This window comes from Epinephelus moara, chromosome 18 (genome assembly GCF_006386435.1).
Source record: "Epinephelus moara isolate mb chromosome 18, YSFRI_EMoa_1.0, whole genome shotgun sequence".
In the NCBI taxonomy this organism is placed as follows: domain Eukaryota; kingdom Metazoa; phylum Chordata; class Actinopteri; order Perciformes; family Serranidae; genus Epinephelus; species Epinephelus moara.
This window is the reverse complement of record NC_065523.1, coordinates 39,960,921-39,973,452: the sequence shown is the minus strand read 5'-3', so window position 1 is coordinate 39,973,452 and position 12,532 is coordinate 39,960,921. Positions and strand designations below refer to the sequence as shown.

Genomic DNA, 12,532 nt, shown 5'->3' with positions numbered 1-12,532 from the left:
AGGGAGAACATGCAAACTCCGCACAGAAGGGCTCCCACACCAGGGATCAAACCGGCAACCCTCTTGCTGTGAGGCGACAGTGCTAACCACCACACCACCGTGCCGCCCATAATAGTAACAATAATAATAATAATGATGATAATAATAATAATAATAATAATAATAATAATAATAATAATAATGATAAAAATGATAATAATGAGCAGTGGCTTAAAGTGAACATATTTAGTGCAAAGTGAATATTGAATGTGCAAATAAACAAACAACAACATGGGGGACAGCGAGAGAGAGGCTAAAAGGTTTCCCTGATGTTCCTGCCTCTGTAGTGCGTGTAAAGAGGACGGGACATTAACACAGTCTCTTTGGTCATGTTGGAAATTGTTCAGTTATTGGAGGCGTATATGTGAACGTGTCTCTGAAGCCTTGAGATGAGAAACAGACCCACCACTTCCTGTCTGAGGTGCCTCGAGTGTGTTGCCTTTGGCAGACAAGTGTGAAACTTGTGACAAGGAAAGGTTGAGGTTCTCTGATGAGAATACGATGCAAATATTTGTCAGAATTTGGAGCCGTGTACTCGAGTATCTCAGGAGTAGTGACTTGTAAAGGTGTAACTGAGTCGCAGTTTATCTTTGTTGTCATCTTTGTTTTTCTACCTGCACAGGTATTTGTGGCTGAGTTGTTAAAATGATGCACTGAGGGTTTGTTTTATGTTAGTTAATTATATATTATATTCATTGTTCTGACACATGACACGTGTGGCTGGAGGCCATATTTTGAGACGAAGAGTTGCACATCATCAGCAAACTGCCGTCTTTAAAATAAACTGTGCCCTAAATCACATGACCAGCTGAAACATCAACACATCACAGATTCAACTTTTTCTCTGCATGTTTTGTCTGTCTCTCTGTCTGTCTGTCTGTCTGTCTGCCTGTCTGTTTGTCTGTCTGTCTGTCTGTCTGTCTGTCTGTTGACCTTACACTTCCTCACTATTTGAAATTCACTTCTTGAACTTGTTGAGTACGACTGAGATTCTTCTTTCAATTCAATTCAATTTTATTTATAAAGCCCAATATCACAAATCACAATTTGCCTCACAGGGNCTGTCTGTCTGTCTGTCTGTCTGTCTGTCTGTCGACCTTACACTTCCTCACTATTTGAAATTCACTTCTTGACCTTGTTGAGTACGACTGAGACTCTTCTTTGTACTTTTCTTCTCACAGGAAGGCCCTGTGTTTGGCCAAACTCCGACCTTCTGTTGAGATCATGGAGAAGACATTAACAACAGGATTAATACAGACGGCAATAGAGAACTGTGAGAATGAGACTGTTGTGCAATGGCTGAGAGCAAACTCAGAGTCGGAGGCCTTCTCCAAACTGCTGGACTTGTTTCATTTCCTGAAAAGACACATCGATGAGGAAGAGAAGAAGAACCACGGTAACAGTGTTGACATCACCTTTGTGGCTCATGGAGCGATCAGAGACTCCATGATCCCAGCCAGCTGCCACCTGCCTCTGTCCTCCGTCCCAGACGTGGTGCTGTATTCCCCCTGGAACTGCACCATGGATGCTAATGTAGCATACGGTGTTGCTACAGGACGCATAAAGCCGCAGCACAGAGTCTTTACCTGTAAGACAAAAGACGGCTGTCAGATTCCCAAGGAGAAGCATCAGCCCATGAATCTGCCCGATCACTGGAACTCACTGAAGAAGGCTGGAGACCAAATGATCCCCAACATCACACTCAGTCCTCTCACGCCACAGGATGGTTTCGGGGAAGGTTTCCAATCTCTCACAAAGAAATATGGTGAACCGGAGAGAAACCGCATCGTCATCTCGTACGTCCTCCCAGCAGGAAGTGTCCCGTTCTCTGTCGTCACTCTGGCCCTGTCGCTGGCGCTCTTCTTCTCCAGGTTTCAAGCCACCGTCCATCTCATCGCCTGTCTGGGTGATCAGTCTGCTGGGAGGAAGTCTGACCTGGACTACCTGAGGACACAGTACGCCTGCACTGTCGACAACACAATAATGACCTCATCACCAGACATGTTCACTGAACGATGGATAGATGTGTTTAAACGACTGTTTGGTTAGACTTCCTCCATGTTTGTGAACGACTCTGTTCATGTACCTTCTACATGTTGTTTGACACTTGAGCAGTTTCCTGTAGACCCCATTCTGCTGCACCACCTTTAAACCTGTCTCTAATCCACAGAGTCTCCATCAGACGCCGCTCCAATCACTGACGGTCGATCTACAGAGTCATGTCAGAAATAAAACCTGATGTTTGATGAAGCAGCTGAACTAACAGAATCCTTCAGGCAGAGCGAGCGTCACCTGGTCTGGACTCCAGAGTCACTCCAGACCTGCCGCCAAGGGTGTGTGGTTTTCTGTGTGCGAATCTATTCTACCAAGTTTGAGTGGGCTGATTGATCTGGCATGGTGACACCCAACAGCAGTTACCCAGCTGATATCAAAAACAGCCAATCAGTGCCGGGGGCGGGGCTAATGCTGCTGTCACGCTGTTGTGAAGCAGTGCGCCAGAACCAGTGAGGAGCAGGCGTTAGATACAAGACAGAAGCTGCTATCAAGGTCACGACTATGAAACAGAAGATCTATACAATCAGCACAGGTTCAAGATTAGAGTCACCAATTCAGTATCTGACCAAATGTCTCCCCTTCTGTTCCTGAGATATGACGTTAAAACATGATGATGTCACAGTCACGCTGACCTTTGACCTTTTGACCTTCGTTATTTTATCCTGTTAGACATTTGTGTCAAGTTTGGTCAGAATTAGTGTCTGAATTCTTCAGTTATGTGAGGTCACACTGACCTTTGACCTGCGACCACTACATGCTGATCAATCAAAATTTTCTGTCCAAGTTTGTGTCGAATTTGAAGAAACTTCCTTGAAGTGTTCTTGAGATGTCGTGTTCATAAGGACAGGACAGATGTACAGACGGACGGCCTGGACACAAAATGCCTCTGGAGCCATAAAACTTGGATTCATCCGACAGCATCAGTGATGACCTGGTTTTGTTCTGAATACAAAATATAATAATTGAATATTTTATGTTTTATAATTAAATACAGATCTACACAGGTCCAGTCTGAATGAGCTGAAGTCTCATCAGGATACTGTGGGAGCTGACTGTCCTCAAATATCCCAGCATGCCTTTCACATCGACCGCAGACGGTGGCAGAGACTTTGGGACCATAACTGTTATCACTTCTGTTCAACCTGTTCCTGAGTCTCTCTGTAAAGTTCAGGGTTTTTTAGATTTCAAGTTTGTGATCGATTTATCCAAATAATGTTTGTTATGTGTCAGAACACTGTGGACAGTGATCAGCTGTTATTACACAGTTAATATCTACCGTCCCTCAGACTGACGACATGCTTCATATTCAGTCTGATGCACATAATGCTAAATGTAAAATATGTGAAATAAATTTGGAAATCAATAAACTTGTAAAAAAGATCTGCGACCCTCACAGAGACTTTACCTGTTTTATAAACTGTTAAAGGTCCAGTTTGAAGAACTGAAACTTGTCCCATGTGCAGAGCGTGTAGGTCAGGGGTCAGGTTTACTATCAATCTGTGTGCAGCCACAAAACATATTTGCATTCACTCGTGTGTTTTACAGCGAAGCAGCTCCTCTGCAGTGAGCTGCTGATGATTCGTGGTGCTGAAACTTTGCAGCAATGGTGGTGACAGCAAACAAATCTATGAAGATCTTTATTTTCTGTTTTGGATTTGGGATCAATGGCCTCGCTGAGGAGACTCAGGACGAGCCATCACTATTGAGATTCGTCAGATTTTATGAAAAGGCGCCAGGCCGTAGACGTATGACGCACACAGCTGAGGAGGTGTTAAAACACTCTTTTAATTCAGTGTGTAGGCTACACATTCATACAGCTGGAAAATGTAAGAATCACTTCAGGGCTATGACAATAATTAATAAAAATTAAAACGTAAAATAACTTCTAATTATTTCCATCTAATTTTATTGTCAAAGCCGCAGAGAGACACTGGAGAGGAGCTAAAGAGTCGCAGGTCGTCTACACCTGGTGTACGAGAACCACGGTGAATGAATGTCTCTATCTAGAGTCAGTGTGTGGTTTGTCCGCTTTGGGCTACTGTAGAAACATGGCGGTGCAACATGGTGATCTGTATAGACGAGGACCTGCTCCCTGTGTAGATATAAACAGCTCATTCTGAGGGAACCAGAACACAAACATCAGATCAGATTTAATCTGACACTCTGGAGCTTTGAAAACACTTTAATCTGTTTTAATGAAGGTGAAAGTTCACAGCTGGATCTGGACGTTAAAGTAATGTCAGACAGACGTTGGACTGTCACATCGGACAGATGTTCAATTGTGGTTGGAAGGAAATCAGGTTGATGACATTTCAAATGTCTGATGACGTTAGAATGTTCACGTTGTGTGGACGTTAACATTCTGAGGTTCTGACGTTGGGTTTTGTTTGTCATATCTCACCAGTAAATGTGTCAGCTGATTTACAGGCGTGTCTTTAACCTCTCTAACTCCACCAGGACGCCAATGTCCTCTGTTTTATAAAAGGTAAGAGTCTCACTCCTACCACTATTTTTGGCTGAGATATACCGTCTAGAAAGTGGGATCATAACTTTCACGTTTCATATGGCTTTATTTGGTGATATTTTATGGTGTTTCTGTGTCATAAACAACATCAGCTATCATAATCACACCTGATTTCAATAAGGTACAATGTTTGAAGCTGGCTGAGTGTTGTTTGATCACTGATAGTACTGTTTTGAANGTAGTCAGAGCGGTTCAGAAGCTACAGTCATTTTAATTTGGGTATGTCATTTTAGGCGTTATCTCTACAAAATGGGGGTGGAGTACAACAGGTTTTAACAATGTCAGTCTAAGTGGGAAAAGTCTTTTTGGGCCTCATCATGTGATCGACTCAGCAGGTGCAGTTTAGCTGTTTTTTGAGTTTTGCGTGAGGAGGGTGTATGTTGCATGGATGGTGAGGGTGAGATATGTGTTTCACTTATGCACCTTAATGGAGTAGCCGTTCAATTTTGCTGTATTTCAAATGCAATGACAATAAAGGCATTCATTCATTCATTCATTCATTCATTCATTCATTCATTCATTCAAAATATTGATTCATTTCATTTTCTTTGTTGATACAATCTGAGCTGTTTCTGCTAAATGAGCTGTTTCTGGGAAATGGTTCACAGTAGTTTCACTTTCACTCTGGACATCAGCTGATTCTGACCGGGCCAATAAAGCAGAGAGCAGCAGACTGATGCAGCCTCTTCCTCCTCTTCCTCTTCCTCACAGCAGCACATATAACAGCCTGAACACTGAGGCTCATAGAGAAACTCTTCTGCACAAGATCAACTGTGACTGACGCTCAGAGCAGGTAAGATGTTTTCTCAGTCTGCTCATTCATCACATGCTTCACACATTGATGACATCACATCCTTTACAGTCTCAGTAACTCCTGAGCCAACAGACCGTCACTGCACACACACACACACACACACACACACACACCTACAGTGTAGACATAGTCTCCAGTTATCATCTGTAATAACCCTTTAATATTAATCTCTTCAGTTTCTATTGATGCTGTAGCTCTGTTGTTTGTTCTTTCTTTATGTGTTTGTTTCTTCATCAGTTTCTTGTTGGGATCAAATCTGAGTCCAGCTCTGAATCTGTTTATTGATTATGTTTAGTTTGTTTGTTTGTTTGTTTGGTGGAATTAAGATATTTCTTAGTTTTTGTTTCCCTCAGTATGAAACCTGAAGCACAGAGATTGTGCAGAACTGAAAGGGCGTTGGCTTTCATCATGTTTAGTCTCTGTGATGCTCTTTAACCCCGTCCTGACTCAGCTAGCTGTGATACATTAAACACTGAGCACTATGCAGTCAGATGTCTCTCAGTGTTAATGAACGCGCACACAAGGATTCATAAATGTCACTTTTATCAGATAACGTTCATTAAAAATGAGAAATATTTATGTGAGCATCAGAAATTCAGTTGTTTTTAATATTGACTTGTTTTACATCTGCAGACAATGATGAATGTGTGTGTGCGTTACAGAAACTATTTCACAGAGTGAATAACCTAAATCAGAAAAATACATGTCTGTATCCATCTGTGTGTGTTTAGTAATGTTGAGACCATCACAGGCCAAAAAAACTCTGCTGCTCATTAAGTTTAATTGTTTTATGTGCAGGAACAACTGAGACATGTGAGGGGGGTCACATGGTGGTACATAGTGTGATGTACCTGGTACAGGGGCGTAAACAGTGCAGGCAGTGGGGCCCATCATAACAGAGTGCACTAGATTTTATTTTCATCTATGTGTTTATTTAAACAGGAAATGAATTAAGAGTAACATTGTGTGTTACAGTTCAAACTGTCCTGACTCAGTCAAAAACTGGTTTTCAGCAGGTTCCTGTTCAGCAACAAAAACACATCACAATACAAAATAAAAACAGAAACAATCAGCAGAGGCAAAATCACGACACTCAGGCAGCTGCAGACACAGAGCAGAGTAGAGGAATGAAGTGGAGTAAAATGGGATTTGGGATTTCAATCAATGGTTGCAGGTCTGTCCTTAAATCAGATAGTTTTTGTAGGGAAAATAACTTTTTGAGAATGTTTGCACTCGTAATAAAGTTTGGGGCACCACCCTTCTAATGAGGGAAGCGACTAATCAAATTAATAACTCCATAAACCAATTATTAATTTGTCAGCACGCTTATCAATAATGAATCAATCTCAATATCTGGGTTATGAATTCTCCACACAGTGATCTTAGTTCCTGCTCAAAAGAAATATACACAGACAACGACTAAATGAATAACCCTAACCCCCTAACTAAATGAATGAGGATAATATAAAATAACACAAAATCAACAGTAAGTATAAATGGATTAAACAAGAAGTAACACTTGTGTGAGTTATTTAATTTGGCGATAGTGAGAGAGTATGTTAAGATAAACTGGGAGCGCAGGGATGCACAAAATATTTATCTAAGGAATCCTAAATTCAGATTAAGATAATTAAATCTCAGATTCGACATCAGCTCTTACCACTGCCCAGCGGGTCACCTATGAGGGGAGTTCGTTGCCTCCCTTCTTAGCAGCGAATCATGCAGACGTTTCTCCTGGGGCCCCGAACTGTCACTTTACAACTCCCAGACTTTCCAGCAGAATGAAACCAGCTGGTGCACTGTGGTGGGGGGAGCGGTTGAGCCTGTGACGTCCTGTGGGTGCCCCCAACATCAGTTTCCTTACGCTGCAGAAAGCCTTTGGGTCTGGCACAAGAACCACTGTGGCAAGTGGCTGGCAGCCGCTGGGTTTGATGAAGCTTTGATTGAAGAGGGCAGGTTGAAAAGGGCACTTGTCTACTTTGTTATAATTACTCGCTTATAATAATGGTGAAAACAATATTGTTGGCTGTTTGATATTGTTATCAAAGTTATTAATAATGCGCATAAAAATGTTGAAAACACTGGAAATAACTGGATAAGCAAAACACAGAAAGTTTAAAATAACTTTGATCCTCAGAGTATAAAAGCGTAACTAAAACATAAAAACAACAGAGGCTAAGATACGAAAAAGAAGAAACAAAAAGGAAGACAAGTAAAAAAAAGAGAGAAGAGTCAAAAAACAAAAAAAAGGAGAGCGAGATGCGAGAGAACAAGAGAGAGAGCGTACATGTTTTTATCCGGACAGAAAAGGGGGTGGGTTCACTAAGGTGTTTTTTTCAGTTGTAAAATAGGGTTATTACTTTATGTTAAAAGAAACTTAATGCTTTGCTTGTCAAGAGGATAATTGCATGTCGGTTTGTGTCTGAAACAGCAGAGGGGAGATATGGTCTGATCTTGTTATAGACGTACAGTTTCTGGTTGAGGGATACATTTAGTTTTCTTGACACTGATAGTTAAATGATTATGTTTCAGCCAGTCATGTTCGTGCTTCAGATCAGATGATAGTGTCGAATTTAAGTTGTCAGAGTCAGAGAGAAAAATTACAGTGTCATCGGCGTATAGAAAACAATTACAATACTTGCACACGTTAGGAAGGTCATTTATGTAAAGGAGAAAAAGTAGAGGGCCCAAGATGCTGCCTTGTGGAACTCCCAGATTACAAGTTAATGGGGAGGATGTTGTCTGATTGATGTAAACCAGTCGAGACCACGCCTCCTGGATACCCAGAGGAGGAGACTAGAAATACAAGCTGAAGTAGCTTGACCACGGACATCACCGGTTCGCAGAGGAACAGCAGATTTTGAAGCAGCCGCCAGAGATGCAGAGAACACTAAAAAGAGATGAAATTCGTTTTGGAAAACATTAAATCCTTGAAGTTCTATAAAAGACATTGTTTTTCTTCTGGTGTAATGTTCGCTCCACTTCTGGTGTGGGTGTTCATATTAAGAAGAAATAAACGTCACCATCCTGATAATTCTGACCGTTTGCTTTTCTTTTTTTTATTACCAGCATTTACTTGTACTTTACTTTTAATACCTCATTATATTTGATATTATCAGAGACTTTAGATATCAGATACTTTAAGACTTTTACTGCAGAAATATTCTAACAGGTGACTCTGACTTTAACCAAAGTCATTTCCTGATCAGATATCTGTACTTTTACTCAGGTATGGCTTTCAGGTACTTCATCCACTGCTGATCTGGTAAGACATTATTTTGAATTTGTTGACAAAGTATGACTAAGATTCCTCTTTTTCTAACTCTCCACACAGACAAACACTCAAGATGTCGGCAGAGGTGAAGCGCTGCATTGAAACCAGCACCAGGAGCTTTGAGGAGCAGAAGACACTGAGACAGTTCGCAATAGAAATCTGTAAACATCAAGATGTGGCATGGCTGAAAGACAGTTCAGAGTCAGACTCTGAGTCATCAGAGTCTGAGTCCTCTGAGTCTCGCTTTCAGACCTTCCTCAAAGTCGTCAACATGTTTAATTTCCTGAAACAAGCGCTCGATGTGGAAAAAGAGAAGATTGTCTGCGAGAACATCCACATCACCTTTGTGGCACATGGATCGATCGAGCAGACCATGATCCCAGCCAACACTTTGCTTCCTCTGTCCACCATCGAAGACTTGGTCATGTATTCTCCCTGGAACTGCGCGATTAATGCTGGTGTAGCGTACGGTGTTGCTAAAGGAATCATTGAGCTTAAGCACAGGGCCTTCTGCTGTACTGAAGAAGACGACTGTCAGATTCCTGATGAAGACCATCAGCCCACCAACCTGCCCGACCGCTGGAACTCAATGAAGACGGCTAAAGGACGGATGATCCCAAACATCCTCGTTAGTCCTCTAACCAAAGAAGAGGACGATGCATGGGAAGACTTCGAGCATCTCCAAGTTAAGTATGGTCGACCGGGGCTAAACCGTATCGTCATCCCATTCATCATCCCAGGAGACAGTGATGAAGAGGTCCCATTCTCTGACATCATTTTGGCCCTGTCACTGGTGCTCTATTTCTCCAAATATAAAGCCACCGTCCACCTCGCTGCCTGTCTGGGTAAAACATCTGACGAAACAACACTTGATGAGGATTACCTGAAGGAGCAGTACGCTTGCACTATCGACAACACGGCAATGATGACATCAGCTGAAATGTTAATCGACAAACACACTAACCTGTACCGATCCCTTCACACCCTGTTTGGTTAGACATCTCCTCTGTCTGATGTCATCTCAGTGTTAAAACTGGTCTTTACTTTTGTTTTGTTTTTTCTATACCCAACCACGTGTGTGTGTGTTGGCTAAATGTGGAAGGAAAAAAATCAGTTGGTGGTGTTGAACCAACGTAGTGCTTTTATTTTGAAGGAGACTGTATGCAAACTGTACATTTCCTGTGAAAACAGAAGTGTATCTTGAAAACAGACAATGCATGTAACAGGCTGAAGTTGACACGGCGTCCCAGAACTTCAACAACCAACACACCCAGGGTACCTTGGACGCCATATGTGGACGTGGAAAGTCCATGACCAAACGTGGACATGTGACGAGGTCACAGTGAGGATGAGTTGGTCAGGATGATGTTAGTAGACGGAGTAGCGTCTGTATTTTTGACGGTATTAAAAATCGTACTGTTAGGATCTTTTTAATTCCCTTGTATATTCTGATACCACCCGAGCTGACTCCTCAGCACCACCCAGGGGACCTTCAGCGTGGCACCAAACTCCTGACTGCATGTTTGTATTTAGAGCTGATTTGTGTCTGTAATAACGAAATTAATTTCTCATCAGAGATGAATAAAGATGAATAAATGTTTTCTGCCTCTCTGGTATTTTATTGTTCTGAGTTTCTGGTTTCTTATTTTACAGTCAGTGAAATGATGTGACTAATACTGGCACAGTTAACAACAATTCTGTTTTAATGTATCTGGTCAAGTGTTAGATGAGTTATTGTTCTCCAAATAGACTGGTTGTCTCAAGGGAAAGGGTCTGGACTCTGGAGGCACGCCCAGTCATTGACTGGTTCTTTGATTCCCCCTCCAGAGGACTGGTGTCTAAGATTTATGCCGATCTAACAGATGCTCTTGTAGGGAAACTCCCAACAGTCAGAAAATGGGAAGAAGATTTGACCTCTAAAGTAAATACAACTGATTGGAGAACAGTTTGGAGCAATATTTTCAGATATTAAACAAAAACAAAAACAGCTCACCAGTTGGTCCAGTACAACATATACCACAAGACATACTGGACTCCTCAGAGGAAATACATCACCACAGCCATTCCTAATCCTTACTGCTCTGTATGCCAGCCTGAACACTTTGGGACGCACACATGGTTTGAGAGTGTAAAAAGATGAATGAATGTACGTGACAGGTCACTCACTCCCTACAGACCCAACTGTTCTCTAAGCTAAGGATGACTCTAAACTGAACGTGTTTGAAAACCAGAGGAAAATGTGGCTGCAACAAAGACAATGATCTCTCCCTCCTCACTCACTCAGCAGTGGTCAACTTGTTTTAGTCATGTCTTGATGCTTGAGCTATCCACAACGAGGATCAACAACACAAAGTCCTCCACTCTGAGCTTTTGGAAAGACGCAGCATCGCAGCTTTCCAGCCTAATGACCTCCAGAACCAGTGCTCCAGAGGTAAAGTGTGAGATGTTATGGATGAATAACTGTCTGTGGCTTCATCTGAGCAGGTAAATGACACTGTGGGGCTGTGGGCACACTATCAATGAACACTTGTTTCAAATTTGAAGAAGACTGCTCAAAGTATGACCATTCTACAGTGTTTTTACCATGAAAAGATCCAGGCGGAGCTCCAAATGGGTCACTCTGCTTCAAAACAGTACTATCAGTGATCAAACAACACTCAGCCAGCTTCAAACATTGTACCTTATTGAAATCAGGTGTGATTATGATAGCTGATGTTGTTTATGACACAGAAACACCATAAAATATCACCAAATAAAGCCATATGAAACGTGAAAGTTATGATACCACTTTATAGACGGTATATCTCAGCCAAAAATAGTAGTAGGAGTGAGACTCTTACCTTTTATAAAACAGCTAAGTCCCCGCTAACAGCTCCACATAAGATCGCGAGTAATCCTTTAACTTTTCCCGTCGAAAAACGGCATGACATGACTTGTCACCACTCATCGCGATTTTGGACTTTGTGTGTTTAGGCTGCTCTGGTGCGAAATACATAATAAATAAAAGAAAAACAATGTTATTTTTGAAAAGTCGAGAGCTTCCTGAATCCAGCAATACCAAACATCACATGGTTTGATGACGTAGTGCACCTGGGAGATACCATTTAACAGAGGAGGGGGGGAGCGAGGACGTCGGCGTCCTGGCTGAGTTAGAGAGGTTAAGAAATTAGTTTAAAGACATTAATACTGACCTCAGAATATATTCTCCACTGAACATTTTACCAATGCAACATTTTGTGACTTGTTGGATGTGTTGATTAACCCTTCCTCACTATGTCACTAGTAAATACAACCTACTCTGCACTCCATTTTCTCCAGACCTATTTGTTCTTGTAAATATAAGCACTATTTCCAGGAGGCAGGGTTGCAGTAGTTATATAATCTGAAACTGTCCTAATAATTATTTCAGTCATAAAGCCAGATGTTAAAAAATGTGGAATTTAATGCCATTAGTCTCTATTTGTCTCTATTTGTCTCTATTTGTGGTTTACAGGAACTGAGAGCTGGTTTATAACAGTCCAAAGGTCTGTGTGGACCTCTGTCACGACTGCAAAACAAACATAATCAGGTGAATCATTTAGATAACAACTTGTTTGACAAGATGTTTCGGTTTCAATATCAGTCATATAACCTTCAGCTCACCTGTCATTAACCAGCTGTCTGATGTCAGGTGAGACAGAGGTTCCTTCCTAACCAGTACCTGACCTACTCCTGTTCCATCACACAGTGTAACTACATTTGCAGTCACCTTCACAGCTGAATGAAGCTGCTTCATGAAGGTGTAGTTTAATACAGCAACAAGTCTTGGGACAAACTTTATGTTCTT

The 12,532-nt window shown here is 41.7% G+C and overlaps 1 protein-coding gene across 2 annotated transcripts in view; it reads left to right on the top strand.

The window, feature by feature from the left end:
* LOC126405265 (uncharacterized) overlaps positions 1-10,306 on the top strand; it is a 37,921-nt gene extending 27,615 nt beyond the window's left edge. Inside the window, exons 1-2 of one of the 2 annotated variants that reach the window (XM_050068918.1) lie at positions 5,319-5,411; positions 8,767-10,306. In XM_050068918.1, coding sequence (XP_049924875.1) covers positions 8,780-9,703 — 924 coding nt within the window. In that variant the 5' untranslated portion in view covers positions 5,319-5,411; positions 8,767-8,779 and the 3' untranslated portion in view covers positions 9,704-10,306. Of the gene's footprint in view, positions 1-5,318; positions 5,412-8,766 lie in introns of those variants that run through there. The other variant, XM_050068919.1, reaches the window with a different exon arrangement.
* Positions 10,307-12,532: the final 2,226 nt, after the last annotated feature.